Source organism: Lagenorhynchus albirostris, chromosome 5 (assembly GCF_949774975.1).
Source record: "Lagenorhynchus albirostris chromosome 5, mLagAlb1.1, whole genome shotgun sequence".
Taxonomy (NCBI): domain Eukaryota; kingdom Metazoa; phylum Chordata; class Mammalia; order Artiodactyla; family Delphinidae; genus Lagenorhynchus; species Lagenorhynchus albirostris.
Window position 1 is genome coordinate 137243085 of NC_083099.1, and position 25551 is coordinate 137268635.

At 42.8% G+C, this 25551-nt stretch overlaps 1 protein-coding gene across 1 annotated transcript in view; it reads right to left on the reverse strand.

Moving 5' to 3' along the window:
* The window catches only part of HLCS (holocarboxylase synthetase), a 198094-nt gene that overhangs the window by 130431 nt on the left and 42112 nt on the right, over positions 1-25551 (reverse strand). The window contains exon 6 of the mRNA XM_060150917.1: positions 10349-10620. Coding sequence (XP_060006900.1) covers positions 10349-10620 — 272 coding nt within the window. The remainder of the gene's footprint in view (positions 1-10348; positions 10621-25551) is intronic.

The following is a 25551-nucleotide window of genomic DNA, read 5'->3' on the forward strand; positions in this document are numbered from 1 at the left end:
CCATTTTACAGAGGCCCAGAGAGGTTCAGTGCTCCACCCAACATCACAAAGCTGGTGCGTCAAAATGACAGAGATAAAGTTACAGTCTAAGTTTCCAGGGTTGTTGACACTGCCACCCTACTGTGTAGTTTCATTTTTAAGTAAATTCTATATACTCATATTATCCAATTTTAAACTGTGAAAACTACATTAGCATCCAGGTGACCTCTGGAAAAAGGTAGGTGCAGACCTCACCATAATTCCTTCCCCTTCTCTTGTTTCCCCTACCCTTCCCACATCTCAAGGAAATACTTCCCTGCCAGGCGATGACTTCATCACTTTCCTTCTCACTAATTTGAATACTCTTGTGGCAGAGCCAAACAAAAAATGAAAATGATGAATGACTCCCTGTGCAATGCAGAAAAAATGTGGTGTTTGGGATCTCAACGTGATGGAATACCCCTCATGCAGAAACAGAACATACTTCTACCCAAAACAAAAAAAGCAAAAACAAGGGTATTTCAGAGCTTCAAGTACGTCTGGCCAAATGGTAGGTGTGAAAAAGATTTTAAAGGAGCAGATGAACGCAAATCAACCCTCACCTCGAAAACAGGTAAGTGTTTTATTTGAAAGAAAAACAGAAGTTTTTCTAAGTAAATCACAAAGCAAAGTCAGGGGAGAAATGGTAATAGGGGAGCGGGATGCTGAAGAGGGGCAAAGAGATAGCTGCTTGATTGTCTAACACATTTACAGATTTTTACCAAGAGACATTTTTTAACCCAGAGCTCAGCCTCCATCTTCTCACCACATGTATACCAGTGAGCAGGCAGACTTGAATTATCTTGAACACTAAATTCTAATCATATTTAAATTTTTTTCCACATATAAATTAATGTTAATTCATAAACTGAGTTTTTGGGTTTTTTCTGTGTTTAGCAAAGTGTTTAATTTTTAATTGATATATATTTGAGACATAACACTGTGTAAAATCAAGGTGTACATGTTAATTTGACACATTTATATATTGTAGTATCACTGCCATTGTAGCAATTATTAGCACCTCTATCATGTTACCTAATTATCATTTCTTTTTAGCGATTGGAATAATTAGGTTCTGGTCTCTTGAAAGTTTAATGATTATAATACAATATTGTTGTCTACATCCACTATACTGTGCGTTAGATCTCTACTCGGTGCAAGTCTATATCCTTAAGAAACATCCACTCTATAGCCCCCCACCCTCCAGCTCCTGGTAACCACCACTTTACTCTCTGTTCTTATGAGTTTGGCTTTTTTAGATTCCACATATAAGTGATATCATACAGTACTTGTATTCCTCTGTCTGACTGACCTCACTTAGCATAATGTCCTCAAGGTCTAGCCATATTGTCATCTAACCAAGTTTTTAAAATGCTGTTTTCTTGTCGTACATTTCTTGCTGCGTTAGAACCTTGGAACATATTCTCAGTCTTCATTTTTGCTATTTCCAAACAGGTGGCCATCAGCAGTCTCCATATGGGAAAAGCACCCATCTTAGTCGGTAGGCAAAGGGAAGATTAAACCAGCACTTGCTGACCACCCACCCAGTCCATGTCAGAAGCTGTTCGACAGGCTTCACACTTCCCTATTCCCTTTGACCCCCGCGACATGAGTGGCACCCCTGAATAGGCATCACTACTGTTTATACATTTTAAGATGAGAAGTCATGAAATTCGTCCAGGCCAGTAGCCAAGGCCTGTGCTGCTGTCAGCAGCCCACGCTGGCCCGCCCAGTGTAAGGCATATTTCTAAGAAGCTCACTCTGGGTACCCCAACGTCATTTAAATGGCCCTGTGGCTAAGAAATAACTCCTTTGCACTCTACAACTGCAGCAGAAAACACCCCACCCATCAGAAGACTCAACTCCCTTCTAAACTATAGTTAATAGTCTTGACTTTCTCCCTAAGATAAATCTAGACTGAGGAAAAGAAACTTGCCTGTCACCATCTTTATTGACTACCTTTTCTAGCCACAGACCTTGCTTTACCTTGCATTACCTTTTGTGGTCTTTTATTACTGTTTAACTATAACAGAGACATTTAGACTATATCAAATATAAAATCAAGCACTCCTGCAGAGTAATAAATATCAGAGATGTTTAAGGAAATTCAAGAGAATGAAACAATATCAAATCCATGCATTCTGACTGACACAAAGGTTTAGGGCTCTGGAGGAAGATATGGGTAATGCACAAGGCGTACCCATGGGACTGATAATTACATTCGAATTGCTGAAGTTTTGGCTCTTTTGAGCTGACACTTGTTACCTATGAAAATGATAAAGTATTAAGATCTAAATAAAGAGAAAGTTTGGTTAAAAAAAAAGAGAGAACTGGCTGCACATATTTTAAGGGAAACACAGAGACAGTCAACTATGTTTTCTCATCTTTCAAGAAAAGCTGGACTGAAACAAAACACTTTTCCCAAAACAATAACCAGTGATGAGCCATTGTGCTTCTACTATGATGAGAAAAAATTGTCAAAATCTTCAACAAAAGCTCAACCCCAAGAAAACGCACATCACGCTCTTGAGCCAAGCTGACACTGATTTGTTTCACGGGTGCTCACAGCACCGCCATTGCAAGAATGCATTGGTCAAAAAAGGTCAAAAAGAAAAACAGAATCGTATCTAAAGCTTAAATAATAAAGAGAGGTCAATAAATATGAGCTATGCTCTAAGAGCTTTGCAGATGTATTTCAGTACAGCCTCACCCTATCCTGGAGTGGAATGCAGGCTTCTGGAGGGAAGGTCCCACATCTACTGTATCCCCACTGGGTGCCAGGGCCTAGTGCAGAGTCCTGCACAGAGCTGGTGCTGAAGAGAAATTAGCAGAGTGACTGAACTTGGAAAGAAAAGAAAATTAAAAAGCTGAGACTACTACCAGCTACTTCATACAGATAAGGAAATGGAAGCTTGAAAGGTTACTGATTTGCCCAAGGTTATTCATGCAGTAAAAGGTGGAACTGGGATTCCAACCCAGGGCAGCAATACTCCATCCTAAGCTCTAAGCCCCTAGGTCAAACCAAGATACTTCATCCTCAGTCATGTGAAATGAGTGAATGTGGGGAACTACGCAGTTTCTACAAATACCTCCCACAATGTATACCCTACCATAGGATCTATTTTTTACCTAAAAGTCTGGTATACCCTTGAAAGATTAAGACAGTCACCCACCACTGAGAACATGCAAAAGACTGTGCTGGGAGTTTGGAGAATGGTTCCAGGGGAAGGGCTTCCACTGTGTTCCGGACCACAGGAGAACCAGAACGATGGCTGGGTGGCTTCTCCAAGTGCCCCTGAAGGGTTTCATCACTCGCACGGCATCAGCTTGATGGTCACATTCAGTCTCACTCTTCCGTACCGTAAAACTTGGGACCTTTCAGGTTGTTAAACGTTGTTCAACATTGAGAGAAAGAAGGTCCAATTCTAATGAAGATGCTATCTTAATAGAACACACTGTTAACCATCACAAAACGGCAAGCATCATAATGTTTGCCTTACTTAAAAAAAATTAGTTACAAAAATGTAAAAATAAACATCCTAGAACACTAAAAAGTAATATGGAGACATTTCAGGAAAATAATAGGCCATTTTATAATTCAATTCCAGGAGCTTGGCATGTGAAAGGTTAACTTATTCAGGTGTTGAATTGAGACCAAAAAAAAGCATTTGATAGAGAACTGGCCAGCATAACTCTTTAGTCATGACCACTAGAGTCAAAGGCTGGAGTTATATTCTAAACCTTAATTTAGAAGTAAGCATTAAAATGAAGGTTTCTTTAAAATTCTCCAATAATTTTCCCTTTAAAAGTACCAAATTGGCCTATAAAAAGCTCACACTAATTATTCCAAAGCAATCAACTTCTTAAAACCCCTTTATTTCACAATTAGGCTAACATCCCATTAATTTGGGACACTTACCAATGTATTTATTCTTTGCTCATTACCTATGTGCACATTAAGAGTGCACCAATAACACAATACAGGCATTAATATGTAAAACATCAACAAAAGCCATCTGGAAAGCTAATGAATAATCAAGGGATTTCAAATTAAACTACAGAATTTTCCCTTAGAATCTCTAGGACAACACTGTCAAGTTCAATCTACTCACTCCGCCTCCAGAATCAATTTTTCAAACCTTATGACAGGTCTAATCGCTTCCACCTGTGTCTCCAGCTTGACTCTTGACTGGCATGCTACCAGCCAGGGTGGAAATGTAGACAAAGACCCCCGTTAGGATCCGGCTGTTTCTCTACTGTGAGGTCACTCAGCCATTAAATTAGTTCCAGTCCAATTTCTGTCCTCTCAGGCCTCAACTTCTGGGGAGGAGGGTGCGCAGTAGAGCGAGTTAGGGGAGCAGAATCAGAAGGGAAGAAAGGCAGAAAGAGATGTTTGGGACTGACTAGACACGTATGCATAGAGGTGAAAACCTGGGACTGGCCCCAAATTGTGAAACAAAAATACCGTCTTTCTTAAATGATGCTGGCTATTCTCCCCAGTGCAATTTCCCCCTAATATATTTTTAATGACTTTATGGGATTGGTTTCCATTTCTTTCCCTTTGCTTGTAGAAAGTCAACTGTTTCCAAAGCAAGTTTTCCTCAACTAACATGAAGCTAGTTCACAAAACCATTTCAGCCCTCTAAAGGCACTGGAGGCTACTGAGAGCCAGAAAGGCTTGGCGGGGTATAGGATTCTGACTCCAGGATCATTTGATCAAAGGGCCTGGGGTGTGTCTAGCGCCCAGGTCTCACAGTTAAGAAAAGCAAGGCCCAGGAGGGTGAGACTGTCAAGGTTACATAGATAGTTGGTGATAAAGTCTTAAGTTCCAGCATTTCCCTACCAGACTGTGAGCTTTAGGCATTAGGGACAATGCCTGACACAGTAACTGCTCCCAAAACTTCACTGATCAGTCTACTTCTCTCCCAGCATCGTGTTATCTGCTGCGCCTACTTCTCTCTTTCTGCCCGAACTACCAGGCTCAGACCAAGGGTGCAGAGATCTGTATGAACTCACTGTGCACTGGGATCTGCATCTTCCAACGCACTGTGAGGCAAGGACAGTACACTCCCCATCATTCTCTCTCCAGTGCCTAACACAGTGCCTGGCGTACAGCAGGCACTCCGTAAATGCTTATTCCATGTATGATGAAGGCAAACTTAAGCCTGAAAAATCAAAGGACTTAAAACAATGGTTAGAAGATAAACTTCCGTAATAAAGGAATCTAAGTTACTCTTTACAAATAAAAAGTAGCCCATCCGTGGCCAGTTTAGTCGGGATGTACAAGTATGCAAAGGGAATCAGTATAAACAAGTTTGTGTTCATCTGGCTCACCACACACTGTGGCTTCACACATAAGTCGTTTCCATACCCAACAGAGGCTTGGTGCAAGTCGTCAAAAAAGATACTATCAGGCTTCCCTGGTGGCGCAGTGGTTGAGAGTCCGCCTGCCAATGCAGGGGACGTGGGTTCGTGCCCCGGTCTGGGAAGACCCCACATGCCGCGGAGCGGCTGGGCCCGTGAGCCATGGCCGCTGAGCCTGCGCATCCGGAGCCTGTGCTCCGCAACGGGAGAGGCCACAACAGTGAGAGGCCCGTATACCGAGGAAAAAAAAAGATACTATCAGTCAAATAAAAGACGATTCCACAACTGTCACAATGACTCAGTTACCCTAAACCCAGTGCTCCAAGGTCTAGCTTTCCCCCTTCCCGCCTTCCCCACAGATGAGGGCCAATCATCACTCATCAGGAGATTGAACAAGATGTGCAGCACTCCTGACCAAACCAGGGCAGAGGGGGCACCTGGAGGTGCTTGTCCAGGAGTGACGAGGGATGAGCAGTGGCCCATCCACACCCCCTTGTCTGGAAGGCCCCACCAACAACAGCTCACAGTTTCAAATGGCTTCCTGGGTCTGTAGCTATAGGACTGACCATGGAACACAGTAAAGTTCACTGGTCCAGACAGTGTACTAAACCCATACCCCTGGGTCTCTACCAACCAGCTGAGCTAACTGGTCAGAGGGAAACCTACCAGGAAATAACACAGGAGGAAAAAAAGAAAGACCGCCTAAGTCAATCAAAACCAGCATTTCATCCAAAAGGTGTTACCCTGACAACAGAGTAGAAAATGCATTTAATGGTCAGAAATATGTGTCAGAAAAAAGGACTGGGATGCGGGATACAGGGTAAAACTACCTCTTCCAACCAGACTTGGTTGGGTGGCACAGCCAAGTCAGACTAGCGAGGAAACATCACTCATTCACATGGTTTTCGCGCTTTATTTTTGGAGGGGGAGTCCACAGTACCTTGACGTAATCGGCAAGCAACTCCCGTACTTCCCTCCGCCACTCCTCCCCACCAGAGCTCTTTCCCCTCCACAGAACCACTAACATAGCTTTAAAATTCACAGGGTGGGGCAGGAGGTGATGGTAGTGGTGGTTCATGGCTTCAAGACCAGCGCGCTCCCTTATCCAGAGGTCAAAGGAAAGCTTTCAGTGCCACCTCAGTGCCACAGGAGTTTAAGCTGGGTTTGTGGTCAAAGAAGAAAATATATCCTCCAATAATCTGTTAAAAGAAAAATTTCCAAATCCTCCTGGATTTATAATAACACAAGAAAAATACCTGTAATGGCACTGAACAAGCAGTGAAATAAAACCAGAGTTACCTGTCAAATAATTATTTCCACCTATGATTTTAAATTTTGCAAGCATTGGGGCCATCATAATGTATATGCTACCTAAAGGCCTCCTGCTATTTTTTTAGGAGTCCAACACACAGAAAGTACATGCTTGTTTCAAAGACTTCTAAGCGTCCTCTACTACCTACCTCCCCTCCTCCTTGGTAACAGAACCCTAATATCCAGTGGATTCATGGGTGCCAAGTATAAAGACCACAGTTATTTCTTAGCCTTCTTTGTAGGTTAATATGGTCATGTGACTAGGTTCTAGCCCTGGGATATAAACAAAAATATCATGAGCAACTTCTGAAAGAGTCCATAAAGAATGGGGGTGGGTTTCCCTGGTGGCAAAGTGGTTAAGAATCTGCCTGCCAATGCAGGGGACACGGGTTCGAGCCCTGGTCCGGGAAGATCCCACATGCGGCGGAGCAACTAAGCCCGTGGGCCACAACTACTGAGCCTGTGCTCTAGAGCCCACGAGCCACAACTACTGAGCCTGCGTGCCACAACTACTGAAGCCCGTGCCTAGAGCCCGTGCTCCACAACAAGAGAAGCCACTGCAGTGAGAAGCCAGCACTCCACAACGAAGAGTAGCCTGCGCTGGCCACAACCAGAGAAAGTCCATGTGCAGCAACGAAGACCCAATGTGGCCAAAAATAAATAAAAAATAAATAAATTTTTTAAAAATATTAAAAAAAAAGAATGGGGGCACACGCTACTATCCCCTCTCCTTCTGCTTACCGGCTACAATGAGAGGGAATATAAATGAGTGGGTCGCCTCTTGGACCACTTCCTGAGAGTGACAAAGCAACTCAACTGGGTCCTGGACACTGTGAGCCACACTCAGCCCTAGGCTGTCCATCTCAGTCCATCTCATATACAGTAAAAAACTTCGATCCTATTTAAGCCACTTTAATTGGGGGGATCACTGTCTCACACAGCTGAACCTAACCCCAACTGACCTAGAAATTGGTACCTGAATGGGATGTGCTAGGGCTTAGATCTTGTGCTCATCACAAGAAACAGGCCTAACAATGCAGAGGGGGTCTGGGCGGGGGCAGCTGGCAAGGACATGGGTCTCACAGGTTCACCGCTAATCAACACTGTCATGCAGCAGCAAAGCATTCAATCGAGGCCTGGCCTTCGGTAGCTTGGGAGGTAGAGCACACGTCTGTTAGAAGCTGTATCATTATAGGGAAAAGCTCTGAAAACAAAATGTCAGTGTTTGTCAGAAACAGGAACAATTCCACATACAATAAATTCTGTTACCTAGCATTCTACACACTGGTGTGATGTATGAAATTAGTCGATACATATAAAGTACATAAAAGCAGTGTATGGAAGATAAAAGCTTTCAATACCTATTAGCTACTATTATTGTTGTTATAACCACAACAATATACTGTTTCCATAAGAGTAGCTCATTTATAGGATCAAATACAATGTTAGCTGTAGAAATGTCTTTACTCTTCCTCTTAGAAAATAATAATCAATATGTTTCATTTACCTATCTCATGACCCCTTTGTGGATAATTCTGGGAGCTTTTTGACACCAAGGTGACCTCTTCAAGTTCCTTGTAAAAAAGGCTACAGCCGCCCAGGAACCTCTCACCAGCCTCGCTGACTCAGTAGGCTGCAGTGAGTACCTGTCTCTTAGTGTTAGGAAGGAACCCACGTGTGCAGTGGAAGAGGACATCTATGATAAGTCATGGTGAAAGACGACTGCTTATTCAACATCTGCTCTGTGCGAAGCAGAGCTTCATCAGTAATCATCAAAGCCATTTTACCATCCACACTCTGGAGACTAGACAAGAAAAGAAACAAAGATTCCTAAATGCTCTTTGGAAAAGCTGAAATGTTTCTCTTTTGTAAAAGTAACAAGCTTTAACCCTACAGAAGTTTCCCGACTCCACTATTGTCGAGCTCAAGCACACTTTTACAGACCCAAGTTGCTTAAGGTGGAATTTTCATTTTTCAAAAAAAGTTCAATATCAAAACTGAACTTACAGATATTCAAGCGTAATAAAACTTATTTACACGGCATTTCTTTCCCATCCTACAACACAGCCTCACCAGGGTATAAGGAAACCTAACCATATGATTACACAGGAGCCTTGGTCTACCCACCCTAGCAAGGCACTCACAGCCCTCTTGGTAATACACTGCCCAAACTCAACAGCAATAATCTCAAAGTTTCAAGATTTCCCCAACACAAAATATTCTTCACTGTTGTCCACAAAAACAGCCAAAATGGTCTGGAAGTGCCAACGTTTTTCCATCTGAATTTCACCCCCCAAAACCTTTTGTTAAATATTGTGTCTCATTTTTTATTTGGAAAATATGATTATAATGGGTCACCTTTTCGATATAATATAGTTCACTGCAGTAACAAAAGATTATCACAGAATTTGTACAAGCAAGTAATAACTGCTCCATACAAATACAGGTGTTTTCTTCTCTACAGGGATTCAAGGGATTGGCAGGGGGAGGGGAGTAGAGGCAGGAGAGGATGGGAACACTGAAAGAAAAAAAAAAAGTACCTATGACAACACGAAACAACTCGGGCAACAAGAACTGTTCATTACCATTGCTCACATTCCCCTTCTTACTTCACCTCCTCACTCTGCTAATTCCCCCATAATATTAATGCTTTTCCTACATCCTATACGTACACTAAAATTGCCATTTCCATGACTGTGAGTATGACAGTCATGAAATCCTAAAATGATCTCATCAGTTTATATCAACATACTAGCAAATCCAGAAATTATTGTTAAGAAGAAAAGCCAAAATACTTCCACACGTTCCATATGTTGAACTACGTATCTGTCTAATTGTGCAGTCCCGCAGGTGAAAGTGTCTAGAAACTAAATGGGGGGCTGGGGGGTGGAGTCTTACATTCCTTAAATATTAGTCCCATGTTGAAGGAAGATGCTTTTCTTAGTCACTCCCTCTATAACCCTCCTTTTTAAACTATCTATCTCAACATAAGAGTATTACCTAATACTGACTAATTTGGAGTTTAAAAATTCCTTTCATCTGTTTGCCATTTTTAAACCTTTAATCAAAGTCCATGAAACAGAAGGAATAAAAAGGAAAAGTTGCAATAAGAGTAAATCTTGAACATCCAAATGGGATTACAGAGTGCTTTAAAAATGCATTGGATAGGAACATACCAAAACAGGTTTTCAAAGTACAAAGCTCTAATTTATTTAATTTAACACAGCTTACATGTCATTCAAATTTGCTATCCTAATGCTCCTGCAAAACATCTTAAACTGGTTATAACATCTTAACACTGATTATAACAACACAAATGTAAAGCGGTAACATGAACACCCGTGCCACCTGCTAAACATCTTTTTTCCTAATGTTCTTTTTTCCAAAGACATTCTGAAAGGCCAGATTAAAGGAAGAGAGTCACAAAGCACAAAAATACCCCATTCTTTAAAACACAAATCTTTGACCAAAGAACTTTAATTTCTTTTCCTACATTTTAACTCCTCTAGGACAGGGTACTCCCATCTTGCTAGTGCTTTATTAAGAGTTATCGTTCTAAATCTCTATCCCTCTCACCCAGCACTGGTTAGAGAGAACGATCAACATAACTGGATTCCTCCAAGCAGGTAGAGAAGCCAGCCTGGCCAGAACTTACCCGTCCAGAAGATTCATTGTGGTGGTTGTCACTTCAGCAAACAGAATTACTTTTCCAAGTTTCTCTGTCTGCAAATTTTGTTGGTAGATCTCAAAGTTAAAATTTTCTGATGAGAAGGTCTCTATGTCAGTCACCACAGGTATAGCAGATGGGGTGATTTCTATTTCAGACGTGTAGGATGAAACGAATTTAAGGGAGAGCTTGCTGGATTTTATTACTCCTTCAGCATCCACATGTTTCCCCAGCCACTGCATAAGAGGATCCCGGATTTCCTGTGTCATAAAGAAAGAAATGGAAAGGTCATAATTTGGCATTATGTTAGATGATGGTAGCTTTTCCTTAAAATGCCATTTTGGTAATATAAGAACGTCCTAATTCATGACCAATAAAAGCTAGATTAACATAGTCTGAACATATAAACTATTATACAATAGACAATAAGTAACTAAATATACCTATATTATAAAAATAAACTGTTCAGAAACCAAGATCCAGGGAAATAAGTACATTTCTATCCTACACTAACTATATCCTAAATTCTCAAAAGTCCTCTCCAGTTCTAGAGTTCATTAGTGATTCTCTAGTCCTCTATGAATTTTACAGAAAATTTATAACTTTATATTTCCACCCTCAAGGAAATTCATTATCGCATCTGGGGAAATAAAAACCTAGGTGAAAAGTCACAGAAGACAAAGTACTAAGATACTAGAGAATTCGCTCTCAGCCTCTGCAGGACCTCCACCTCCTCTCATAGACAAGTTGACCATCACCAGCCACTGACGGGTTACCAACAGTGAAAGTAACGGGGTACCCAAAGAGGCTTTTCTCTTTGCCTCCCCAAGCAGGGGAGGGCAGAACCACAGGAGATATTATCTAACCTAGTACAGAGCTCTCTACCCACCCTCCCAAGAGGCTGCAACTTCCTCTTGGACCCTGAAAGCCCCCGGGGCCTCCTCCTGGGGTGGAGCATCAGGGGGTTGGGGGGAGTCAGCATCCTGAGAGGCCAGCGCAAAACATACTAAAATCTGTCAGTCACAGTAAATGCTGCTCTGGACTCCTGGGCCACCTTCATGCAAATGCCAGGCACTTCCAAAGAGGAGATGAGTCCTTCTGTTAATATCAGGGGTCTGTCCCAAAGCTCCACGTGCCTAAGAGAAGCAGCTTCAAAGATGAAATGTCATTTAGCTAAATTCTATCAATGAAGCTTTAAAACTCACTTGCAATTTGCAGAAAATACAGAGGTTAGAGGAACAGGTTAAATGGCTTCAAAGGAAGTGATCAGAAGAAACCCAGAGGGTGAGACATATTACAGCACAAGAATCTTCAAGTGTGTGTGTGTGTGCACGTACACACACGCACGTGCTGGCGCAGAGTGTCCAGGCAGTCCTGGGAGTCCACTTCTGCAGGCAGCAAGAAGGCAGAAGAGGATGACAGGGCAGTAAAAAGAGGACTGAGAAGTAACCAACAGCCTGTCTGGGGAGGGAGAGAAACTGTAGACCCCGAGGACAAAACACTGCCAAGGAATTTCCTCTAAAGGAAAAAGAAGAATGGGACAGTGGCTACAGGGAGGAATGAAGTCAAAACAGGTTTTGTTTGGTTATTAAACGAGAGAAATAACAGCATGATTTTTTTTTTAATGACAATGTGAGTGGTCCTATGGAGAAAAGAAAACAGGTAAACAGGTTTTCCTTGAAAGCAGAGCCCTTTATCCATTGGGATGGACAGGATTCACATCACCTCTGGGGACACCAGCCCAGCTTCCCCACTGGATCGCAGCCCTCCTCACCCCTTGCTGGCTACACAGCCAGCCCTGGGAACTGATCTACACTGCCACCACCCTGCTCCAAAGCCACCCACAGTTGGGAGTCCTGGCGCTGGGTGCTGGTGATATCATCTTCTGATTCCTTCTATCTTCTCTATAAATAGGAGGAAAGAGGCTCAGCCAAGAGTGAAAAGGAGGAAGGAGGTGCTGGAGGTTTGAGAAAGGAGAGTGAGAAAATGCAGGAAGCAGGGAAGATCGTATGCGCAACCAGAAGCATTCAAGGTCCATCTAAGGTTAGTGCTTCTGATTCAGAGTGAGCAGTCGGCATGATTTTCTTCTTTTCTGCAGCCACACACAGCTACATGCTATACGAGACAGGCACGGGGTGATCCTGCTTGAACGAGCACCAGAAAAGTCACTGGAGAGGTCAAGCTGAAGTGAGCCACCAGGAGTTACAGCACTAACTTTCCATCCTTGCACAAAGAACCAAGAAAAATTTTAAATGGAATATTCCCTGTTCACCATTAATTCTTTAATATACACTCTACTGGAGTAAGAATAAAAATGAATAAATTATAAAAGTAACCCCCTATTATGTGCTGAATGTTTGTATCCCAAAAATTCATATGTTGAAATTCTAATTAATCCCCAAGGTGATGGTATTTTGAGGTGGGGCCTTTGGGTATGATTAAGTCATGAGGGTAGAACCCTCATGAATGGGATAGTACCTTTAAAAAACCAATCCCAGGGGGCTTCCCTGGTGGCGCAGTGGTTGAGAGTCCGCCTGCCGATGCAGGGGACATGGGTTCGTGCCCCAGTCCGGGAGGATCCCACATGCCGCGGAGCGGCTGGGCCCGTGAGCCATGGCCGCTGAGCCTGCGCGTCCGGAGCCTGTGCTCCACAACGGGAGAGGCCATAACAGTGAGAAGCCCGCGTACCGCAAAAAAAATGAATAAATAAAAATAAAATAAAATAAAAACCAATCCCAGGACTTCCCTGGTGGCGCAGTGGTTAAGAATCCGCCTGCCAATGCAGGGGACACACGTTCAAGCCCTGGCCCGGAAAGATCCCACATACCGCGGAACAACTAAACCCGTGCGCCACAACTACTGGGCCTGCGCTCTGGAGCCCCCGAGCCACAACTACTGAAGCCCGTGCACCTCGAGCCCGTGCTCCACAACAAGAGAAGCCCCTGCAATGAGAAGCCCACACGCCGCAACGAAGAGTAGCCCCCGCTCATCGAAACTAGAGAAAGCCCGCGTGCAGCAATGAAGACCCAATGCAGCCATAAATAAATAAATTTATTTTTTTGAAAAAAAGGCAATCCCAGAGAGATCCTTCACCCTCTCCACCAAGTGAGGACATGGCAAAAAGATGTTTGCCTGCAACCTGGGAGAGGGCCCTCAGCAGGACCACCATGCTGGTACACTGACCTCAGATCTCCAGCCACCAGAAGTATGAAAAATAAGTGTCTGTTGTTTATAAGCTGCCCAGTCTACGCGATCCTGTTTCAGCAGCCTGCATTGACTAAGACACGCCCAAACCTCAAACCTGGCCATTAGTTATAACCAACTCTGCTCCTTAAACTTTAGTCAATGCCCTTAAAGTATAAAGCGAACAAATCCAAATTTCCTTCATCACATTCCCCAGAACAGCTGGATTTCACAAGGGCACTGCACAGGCTAAAGATACATCAGTGAATAGGTTAAATCATAAAAAAAGAGAGGGAAATAATCTGAACAATAAACACTTCTTAACTAACTTCAGTTTTCATTAACTCATTAACTGTTTCATTAAGAGTTTTCATTAACTCATTAACTGTTTCATTAACAGTTTTCATTAACATTAAAGCAAGAGTTAAACAGTTATTCAGCAGGCGTAGGCAATGTGAATCCCCCATTCAAAGTCTGTGAAAATCAAGATAAAACCAAAAAGAAACAGCTAGCACCAGGTAGACCTTTCAGACAGGAATAAAGCAGGGAATTTCCTATGGAGCAAATTATCCAACTGGCCATCTATGTATCATTCATCTAATAAATTGTTTGTTTTTGAAAGCAACACTTAGAGATGCACAAATATGCAAAATAAATTAAAATTGATGTAAGCAAGGTATATGAGGGTTTTTTTTAAAATACTTCTTTCATATAATCTTTCAGGACTTAATCAGAGCCAAGTAAGTTATTCAGAAAAAAGAGAATCTAAAAAGATATAAAACAAGGCATGGAACTTATTAAGAAATATAACTGTATACCACCTATAATTCTCCTAAATATTTATATTCACAATAGTCAAATGCAACTGTAAGCAGTCAAGTAAAACCGAGTACACATGGGTCGCCCATCCCCATTATCCCTAGACAGGAGAATAAAACTTTGGTCACAAGAAGTATCAAAATTACGACCTGTTTGATGCAAATCTGCCTGGTATGTCCTCTCAAATGGACTTAAGTTACAATGATGACTTCAGAGCTACAGAATTAGCTGCTATCATAAAAGTAAAAGGAATTAATTCATGATTCTTGGTTTAACTCTACCAATGACCACTAAGGCGGTGTAGAAATGCTATTGAAGAAAAAAGTTTGGAGCATATATATCAAGGTAAATGGGTTGGCATAAGTAGTATTACCAACCCCCTACTCCCAAGTCTACCTAACTCTATAAACACAACTATCGGAGCATGCAAAAATGTCACTGCTTTAGGGAAGATTTCTCCGACCCACAGCCTGTCCCAGTCTAAGTTAGGACTCTCTTTCATAAACTTAGTGACTTTATAGCACTTTTCAAATTGTAATTCCATAGTTTGTATAATCATTTACTCAATGTCCCACTGTCTTGCTAGAATGTAAGCTCCATGAAGACAGCAAATGCATGTTTCTGTCTGGCTCACACTGTATCCATGGCACCTGGTACCAAGTCTGGCAAATGCTGCATGCTTAATAAGCATTCATCATATAAATGCATATTAAATTCCTTACCAAACACATCCCACAAGTAAGAAACATAAATAGGTATATCAAGAGGGAAAACCCAGAAAAGGCAATGCTAAGAGATGGCCTTGAAATGGATACACAGCATCAAAAAGAAATATGAAATCGTTGAAGGCAAATCAGTCCTGTTGAAAATAAAACAACTGCTATCAAATTCCACTCCAATGAAATTCATTAAAACCTTCTAATTAATGTTATTTTTTTAACATTTGAACTTCAAAAATTTAGTATTTACCTTTCTCTAAGATTTCAGGCTAATTAAATACAATTTAGGTGGAACCAAAAACAACATTTTATAGTCACATAAATGCTGGCCACTTTGAACCAGCCACAGCACTAGGGAAACACTAGCTATTCTCAAGGAAAGTGAATGTGCCTTTGTTTCCTATTGGGACATGTTGCACACAACATGAAAACTCCAAGGAATCCACCAAAAAAGTACTAGAACTAGTACTTTTAGCAAGGTTGCAAAATACAAGGTCAATATACAAAAACTGGGTTTATTTCTAGCCATGAATATCCGGAGTCTGAATTTTTTTAAATACCATTTTCAACGGCATCAATAGATCTGAAACATTTAGGAATAAATTAAAGAAAGTATGTGCCAGAACTGTACACTGAAAACTACAAACACTACTGAATTTAAAATTAAAGAAGTCCTAAATAACTGAAGAGATATACCATGTTCATGGATCAGAACACGCAATATTATTGACGTCAATTCTTCTCCAAATTGATCTGTGGAATCGATGCAATTCCAATCAAAATCCTAGCAAGCTCCTTCTAAAACTTACATAGATATAGAATAGGCCTAGAATGACCAAAACAATTTGGGGAAGAAAAAAGTTGGAAGATTTACCTGTCTGACTTCAAGATTTATTATAAAGCTGCAGGGATCAAGACAGTATGGTATTTCCTTACAGACAGACATATATTTCTAAAAACAGAACAGAGTCCAGAAATAGTGCCACACATATATGTTCAGTTGATTTTCAACAAGGTAATTAACCTGAAAAAAATCATCTTTTCAATACATGGTGCTGAAACAATGGGACACACATATGCAAAAAACCAAAAAAAAACCCAAAACACCTTGACCCTTACATGTATACCAAAAGTAACTTGAAATGAATCACAGATCTAAATGTAAAAATATAAAACTTCTAAAATAAAATACAGGAGAAAAACTTTCTGATCTTAGGATAGGTAAATCTTTTCTCAGATACAACAAAAGAAGCGTGAACCATCAAATTGAAAAAAATGATAGGGCTTCCCTGGTGGCGCAGTGGTTAAGAATCTGCCTGCCAATGCAGGGGGTGCGGGTTCGAGCCCTGGTCTGGGAAGATCCCACATGCCACGGAGCAACTGGGCCCGTGAGCCACAACTACTGAGCCTGTGCGTTTGGAGCCTGTGCTCTGCAACAAGAGGCCGCGACAGTGAGAGGCCTGTGCACCACAATGAAGAGTGGCCCCCGCTCGCCACAACTAGAGAAAGTCCTCGCACAGAAATGAAGACCCAACACAGCCATAAATAAATAAATTTATTTATTTATTTTTTTAAAAAATGATAAGCTGGACATTATAAAAATTAAGAACTCTAAGAACTGCTGCTCTTCAAGGGTTAATGTTAAGGAAAATGAAAAGACAACAAACTGAGAGAAACTATTCTTAATACACATATCTGACAAAGGACTTGTATCCAGAATGAAGGGGAAAAAAAACTCTTAAAACGTAATTATGAGAAAACAATTCAACTTAGAACATCAGCAAGAAGATTTGGCCAAATGAAAACATCAGATGGCCAATAAGCACATGAAAAGTGCTCAACATCATTTGTCACCAGGGAAATACAAATGAAAACACACCCGTTAGAATGGTTAAGTTTTTTAATTCTTTTTTTTAAATTAAATTTATTTTTTTATACAGCAGATTCTTATTAGTTATCTATTTTATACATATTAGTGTATATATGTCAATCCCAACCTCCCAATTCATCCCCCCACCACCACCACCCCCTTCCCCGCTTTCCCCCCATACGTCCATACGTTTGTTCTCTACATCTGTGTCTCTATTTCTGCCTTGCAAACGGGTTCATCTGTACCATGTTTCTAGATTCCACATATATGCGTTAATGTACGATATTAGTTTTTCTCTCTCTGGCTTACTTCACTCTGTATGAGTCTGTCATACAAAGTGAAGTAAGCCAGAAAGAGAAGAACAAATTTCTGAATTCTGACAATATCTAGTGTTGGCAAAGATGTGAAGTAGCTGGAGCTCTCATACATCACTGGTGGGAACATAAAATAGGGCAACAATTCTGGAAAACAGTTTGGCAGTTTCTTATCAAATTAAACATACACTTGCCACATGACCCAGAAATTCTATTCCTAGGTATTTAACCAAGAGAAACGAAAACACACATCCAAACAAAGACTTATACACGAATGGTCGTACAAACTTTACTCGTAATATCCAAAAAATGCAAACAACCCAATGCCCACTAACAGGAGAATAGGTAAGTTATGGCATAGCTATACAATGGAACACTACTTGGCAATAAAAAAGGAATTAACTACCCATATAGGCACCAAAATGAATGAATCTCAAAAACACAAGGCTGATTAAAATAAATTTTTTTAAATTTAATAAATAAAATAAAATTTAAAAAGACAGAAGAGTATGTACTGTATGATTCAATTTAGATGAAGTTCCAGAAAAGACCAACCTAATCTATAATGATAGAATGCAGATCAGTGATTGCCCAAGGATGAGCATGGGGGTGGGAGAATGGATGAGGACTGAATGAGAAACAGAGTAAGAGAATTTTGTGGGATTCTGCAAATGGTCTCTATCTTGATAGCAACGACGGTTACTCCAGCGTATATGTTTATCAAACCCTACACATAATTAAGTGCATTTTCTTGAATATGTCATCCCAAAGTTGATTTTTTAAAGCAAATTGCAACAATCTTGTGCAACACTAAACAATGACTGAAGTCCAGGAGACTCTATATTCACTAATGTCCAAAAAGAACGCCAGTGTCCCTACTTCTGAAGAAATTAATGCTTAAATTTATATTTAGTGCAAATACACACACAAGTGGCTACTCCATGGTTAGTTAACATGTCATACGGGGAGTGTAGCAGATGTACAGAGATGTACAGTATGCTATGTCCAGTCACATTAGAGCCATTCCACCCCATCACTTGTCTTATCTGCTAAATTTTATCCATCTAAACAAGATTCAATGGGTGAAACATAGCCATACCTCTGATTCAGCATCGGATTCAAAATATTTATTGCCAACTCTGTTTGTGTTTTGGTGCTCCTTTTCCCAAGAAACACCAAATAATTGATCATAACTGTTAAAGGTTTCCTATCTCAGAGACACATTTGCCTCATTGTAAATAATCAGATGAGTTGCGCTTCAGTCATAACATTATAAGTTGCTAGGCAACATTATAAGTTTACAAGTGGGTAAATCAGAAAATGAATCTACAAAGACATAGAATACAAGCTCTTTTTATGGGTGTTTTCATTCTCAGTTAAATATGAGAGGAAACAGAAGTAGAAGAATTTATATGAAAATTTATACCAAAAAAAAAAAGTTCTTACTGCTGGTATTTTACAAACAAAATATTCACAACCAATTTCACATTCACTCAGTGTCTTCAAGGAAGTGATGAAGGCACATAGCACAGCAGATCTTTACAATCAAAAGATGACACTCCTGAAAGAGCGGGACTGTTTTTGGTCCTGACCTCATTTAAGGCTGGGATTGTTCATGTGGCAGCCTTCAGGGTGAACTTTTATTCTGAGCACCAGAACCAAGCAGAGCAGAGCCTCAGGCAGGGTCTGAGATGAGTGTGTTCTGATTTGTTCCCCATGCAGACACCTCTGTCTCAGTTCCCATGGACCCACTGCAGTCTGATCAACCCTTGCCTAACTTGTCCAGATTCCTCCTAGGATGGTACTGCACCCCAGCCTGGATTCCCAAGGCCCCTGCCTTCCTGCTTCCCCAGATATGCTCAGCCACTGATCCCAAGCACTCTCACCCCGGAATGGATGGACCTAGAGGGGCTTCTAGGTTCAGTGACGACACACTGCTAAAAGCAGTCCATCCCCACAAATATCCAGGTCAACTGTCACCAACAGATACCCAAGGGCCAAAATGAACCCAGAGAAACGTTCTACTTGGCCCACCCATTTTGAACTAGTTGCTAACACTTAAAAATCAGGATATTTCACATCCTTCTTTTGAAGAAACAGAAACTCCTTCCACATGGCAATAACTGGCTGGGCCAAGCAGCACTACCCTCACTATATGGGGAGAGACTCTCCAGCTGGACTCCTGTGTACCACCTCTCTGCTCCTAGGCGTCTGGGATTGAGACCACCCACGCTGGCCCCCCGTATCAAGTCTGGCACCAAGCCAGCAAGATCTCCCATGGGGCCCTTGATGATGCTTCTTTCCAGTTAGGTCCATATTAATTCATCAGAGTGAGTCTGGTGATGCTGACTCTCAAAAATACAAGGGGTTCGGGCTTCCCTGGTGGCGCAGTGGTTGAGAGTCTGCCTGCCGATGCGGGGGACACGGGTTCGTGCCCAGGTCCGGGAAGATCCCACATGCCGCGGAGCGGCTGGGCCCGTGAGCCATGGCCGCTGAGCCTGCACGTCCGGAGCCTGTGCTCCGCAACGGGAGAGGCCACAACAGTGAGAGGCCCGCGTACCGCAAAAAAAAAAAAAAAATACAAGGGGTTCAATTTGGCAGTTCCTCAAAAAAGTGAATTAACATATAACCCAGCGATTCCCTGGTATATACCCAGAAGAGCTGAAAACAGGAACAGATACTTGAACACCAATGTTCAGAACAACACTGTTCACAATAGCCAAGAGCTGGAAATTACCCATGTCAGTCGACAGATGAACGGACAGATGAATGGTTAAACAAAATGTGGTATATATACACAATGGAATATTATTCAAGCATAAAAAGAAATAAAGTTCTGAAAGATGCTATGACAAAAATGAACCTTGAAAACATTATGCCAAGTTAAAGAAGCCAGACTCAAAAGGACAAATATTGTATGATTCCACTTACGTGAAATATCTAGAATAAGTAAATTCACAGAAACAGAAAGTAGAATAGAGGTCACCAGGAGCTGATGAGAGAGAGAATGAGAAGTTATTGATTAACGGGTATAGAGTTTCTGTTTGGGGTGATGAAAAAGTTTTGGAAATAGATAGTGGTGTGGTTGCACAACACTGTGAATGAAATTAATTTCACTTTAAAAAAAGAGAGGCGGCTCAAAATCTCAAGCTGTTTTCTCCCCAGAGGCTCCCTGCTCTCTCTGCAATCAGTCCACTAGCCCCCTGCCGAATCACCCTGCATACATAGAGGAAGTGGAGGGGCAGCCGGCACATTAACCAGGGGGCCTGACTACGCTTTTCCCAGGATACCTCCCTGACTTACCTGCGAATCACCAAGGGAAGCTACTAAGGTGACTTCTCACAACAAGACTTCTCCCAAGTGACTTTCCACCTAGACGGACAAATAGCTGGCAATGTCTCTTTTTAAATGATTTTAAGTTGTTTCCATCAAGCACTAGGCTACATCCACGGTATGAAAGCACCATTTATTGCACACTCACTCCATGTGGAACACTCGTGCTTTAGACCGGGACCCCATCCCTCACACAGCAATTCCACAGAACTATCATCACCATCTACAGAAGAAGAAACGGAACAAGACAGCGTTAATGATGCCCAAACCACACAGACAGTAAGTTGCAGAGCTGGAATTTGAACCCACGAACCCAAATCTGTCTGGGTCCCAAATCCTTGCTCTAATTCCTATCCCATGGTCCTCAGCAAGAGAAGCTAACCCAAAATGCAGCAACAGAGGAAAAGCCTGTTTACTGTTATCAAAATGCCTAAGGCAACACAAAGAAAGATATAAACTCAATATATAATACGCAACTATGAAATAGTGATAAAAATAGATCCACGCGGCTTGGAGCTGGGGTGGGGGTGCAGAAAGAGAGGTAGTGGGCAAAGTTTCTCAACTTTGGTAAGAGAAACTTAAATCTGAAGCTTGGGTCTACTACCGTCAACTGTGTTCTACTTAGGCAAACCCAGACGAAGACATTTTTCACAAATAAGTGAATTTTTATCATTTTAAGTGAGTTACCGTTCACCTCTCTCCGGTTTCAGCCAGAAAGAGATGGCATATTCAAGACTTCAATGGGGGCTTCCCTGGTGGCGCAGTGGTTGAGAGTCCGCCTGCCGATGCAGGGGACACGGGTTCGTGCCCAGGTCCGGGAGAATCCCGCATGCCGCGGAGCGGCTGGGCCCGTGAGCCATGGCCGCTGAGCCTGCGCATCCGGAGCCTGTGCTCCGCAGCGGGAGAGGCCGCAGCAGTGAGAGGCCCGCGTACCGCAGCAAAAAAAAAAAAAAGACTTCAACGGAAGGGCTACTTAAGGAACTGTGAGCAGAGTTAAGAGAATTAATGAGCAGGGATGGGGAAGCACCTGGACCAGCAACAAGCCTGGAGGAGCAAGAGGACAGAGCTACCCACAGGGGGTGTAAGCAGAGAGGGCGGAGAGGAAATTCGTCCACCTCTCTCACCTCCTGCCAGCGTAACCAGAGCCTGCGAAGCGGCAGAGAATAAGGGCACAGGGTAAAGTGGACAGTGCCAGACACAACTGCTCAGAGAGGACACAAGGGGAAGTGTGATGTGACTGCCTCTCACATCTCTGCCCTGGGGCACAACCTATGCCCAGCAACAAGATGAACTTCCACACATCCTGATCTTTCACAGTGATCAGACCAAACTTGGAATGGTAACTCCGCAACTCCAAAGGATTTATGACAAAAGGCATCCGATATCTAAACCCCAGGAATGGGAGGATCCCCGCCCACACCCCCAGCTGAACTTGTCAGTCATTTCCAGTCCCCAATGCCTGGGACACAATAGGCACTCAATAAATGTCTGTTAAACTGTATTCCTTTTATTATGTAAAGGTTTCCCTCAGGCTCCGGCTTTGAAAAGCCACAAACGATTTACCGCATTTTTTGTTACCTGCTAACTAGCGAAGACCACAAAAGGCTGGGGTGGACCCGTAAAACAGAGGTAATCCGCTGGGCCAAATGGGCTCATTTTAGAGATGAAATCTATTCTGCAAGGGCGGAGACCAAAAGTAGAGCCATGGCCGGCTCTAAAAGAAAGGGAGGCATTCCGGGTCGGAGCTCAACCACCGCTCCTACTCGAGAGGCGCTAACTTACACTGACGGGGCCTGTGGGTTTGGGTTCAACATCCGTAGAAGTCTCCAGGGCCTTCATTAAGCCTGCCCGTGTAAAACGCCCGCCATTTGTCGGAGGCCAACACAAACAGGTTCCTGCCGGAGCGAGGAGCGTAGGCTGCGAAGCCAAGAAAGCTCTGGGCGGCGAGCGCAGCGCTCCAGGGGAGCGCTTGCAGGGCAGCCCGATGCGCCTCGCCCTGAGGGGCCACGTCCTGGCTGGCGCACACTCACGCAAGCACGCAAGCACGCGCACGCACGCACACGCACGCACGCAAGCACGCATGCGCACGCACAGATGTGACCGTCCGCCATGCTGAGCCAGCAGCAGGCTTGTAGCGCTCAGCTTTTTGTCTTCAGAAGGCCCCACCCATCCTAAACTAAGTACCTGTGTCATCCTAAACTAAGTACCTGTGTCATCCTAAACTAAGTACCTGTGTCATCCGCAGCTTGGCCTTGGCCTCTCTGGAGCGTGGGAGCAGGAGACGCCAGCACAGAATCTGGTCAACAGCTCTGCTCCCAACTAGCGGGGAGGCCCTGCCAGTTCCTCATTTTTAAAAAAGAAAACTGGGCCTTCCCTGGTGGCGCAGTGGTTAAGAATCCGCCTGCCAATGCAGGGCACAAGGGTTCAAGCCCAGGTCCAGGAAGATCCCACGTGCCGCGGAGCAGCTAAGCCCGGGCACCACAACTACAGAGCCTGCGCTCTAGAACCCACGAGCCACAACTACTGAAGCCCGTGCGCCTACAGCCCGTGCTCCACAACAATAGAAGCCATTGCAATGAGAAGGCCGTGCACTGCAAGGAAGAGTAGCCCCTGCTCGCCACAACTAGAAAAAGCCCGCGCAAAGCAACAAAGACCCAACGCAGGCAAAGATAAATTAATTAAATTAAAAAATAAATAAAAACCGAGAAAACTGCAAATCCCCCTTTCAGCTTTAACATTCAAGATTCGGTGCTTCATCCCAAATGCTAAAATGCTCAGTTAAAACTGTAACCTCATCTCTAGGATTCCAAAATTAAGATATACATGTTACCTGCAAAGAGAGAGGTGGCCAGTACGAGGAGGATTCAGGGAAGGCAGAAAGCTTTCCAACAGTCTAGAGCAGCGACGGTGTCCCCTTGACCTGTCCTACAAGGAGAGGGCAGCTCTGCAAAACTATTCCAACTTTTTTATGAAGCTCCATCTTGTCACTTTTCCTCGGGTACATCAACAGCTGATTCTTTTAAAATGTCTAACATGATGTTTACGAAACCCCGTTATAAAGGGTGACAGATTGGACTGGGCAGCCAGTCGAAGCCCCGTGGGCTGTTTACTACTGGCCTGTCCCCTGAGGCCCCTCGGGTCTCCCAGACAGAGGAATGGAGGAAGCGTTTCACAATACTTGAGTGGGAAATGCCAAAATGTTTTTAAGTTTTCGAACAAAACACACTTACTAAACGCCTACTATAGGCAAAATACTGGAAAAGGGATACAAGTATTAACAACTTATGTTCCTTGCCTTCAGATGATCTTGTATTACAGTTTAATGGGGTAGGCAGATATTCACATAATACAACAGCATTTGTACACTATTTTACAAAAAAAAAAAATTTTTTTTTTTTTTTTTTTTTTTTGCAGTATGCGGGCCTTTCACTGTTGTGGCCTCTCCCGCTGTGGAGCACAGGCTCCGGACGCGCAGGCCCAGCGGCCGTGGCCCACCGGCCCAGCCGCTCCGCGGCATGTGGGATCCTCCCGGACCGGGGCACGAACCCGTGTCCCCGGCATCGGCAGGCAGACTCCCAACCACTGCGCCACCAGGGAAACCCTAAAAAAAAAAAATTTTTTTTAACCTTAATATAAAAGTAATCAGTCAGATCTAAGGTTCCAAGTCACAATACTTGGGTTGGAAAACTGAAAGAAAAATTGTAAATCCTATATACATAACATGGTCATCAGTGGAATTTTCCTAGATCAGGGTTGGTAGAATTCCTTTGTTGGGCATAAAAGATCAACTAGTTGTCCTCATAGCATGTGGCTCTAAGATGTTTTATGTTCTAAAATTTAGGACTTTTAAGATATATTCTAAGAATTTTGTACATGCTGGCCCATGTGAAGATGGAATGTGCCCACAGCCCAGTAGGGTGACAACCAGCTATCCAGAACCATTACAAACCAGTAGGCTACTGGTTTTACTTCAAATAAAGAAAACGAGCCCAGGGCCAAGTGGAAACTAGTGCCACTCTCTTGCCAACTCCTAGAAACAAAAATGTGGAAGACTCATACTCTCATAAATAACTTACAATAAGTTCTGTGCTTTGCGTTTTACTTGAAGACAGTAGCATACACATCTTTTGAAAAAAACAAACCCTCTTTATCAAATTGTGGTAAAACGTTAACCAGTGGTGAATCCAGGTGAAGGCTACATGGGGGTTGTGTGCTATTCTTTCACCCTTGCTTAGGTGTTAATTTTTTTTAATAAAAAGTTGAGGAGAAACGAAGGGATTTGCTCCAGAAGCTCTCTAAGGCCTCTGCCAGCTCCAACATTCACTGGATATTTTTGTTCTGCTGTTAATCCTGGAATCATCAAAGATGCAGCCTTTGTTTAAAAAAAAGAAAAGAAAAACCAAATGACTACTACCAAGAATACCTTCTAGCATTCACATCTTAGTTGAATCAGCACAACCCTTCATGCTGCCTGCACTAGGGTAACGAAGGTCATTTCAGGCAAGAACACCACCCTCAAAAACCCGATTTTAATTGTCACAGGCCATGCCTCCAGAGGCCCCGATCTCGAACAGTCCAAACGCAGGACATTCTTCCCTGAGCACAAACCCCAGTGCGTTTCATGGAGTTTTTCAGTATACGTGGAATCAGTGTATTAATAACAGCTTATTGGCACTGAATGAAAAACACACAAATCTTAATCTTAGGTCTTGAATCGGGTCCAGGTTCTACGTAATAGCTGGCTGGAAGGGATACAGCCATAAGCAGGCTTGGTAACTGGAGGCTGTGTAGTGAGACCTGAGTTTTGAAACCAGGATTGGTAGCTTAACAAAATTTACTGGTTGTAGAAAAAGTAAACTTGCCTCTAGGGAGGTGAGCTCAGCCACACCATTCTGACAGCAGCCCCTGGTGGCCAGTTGAGTAAAAAGTGTTGGCTCTGATGCGGAAAGTTCC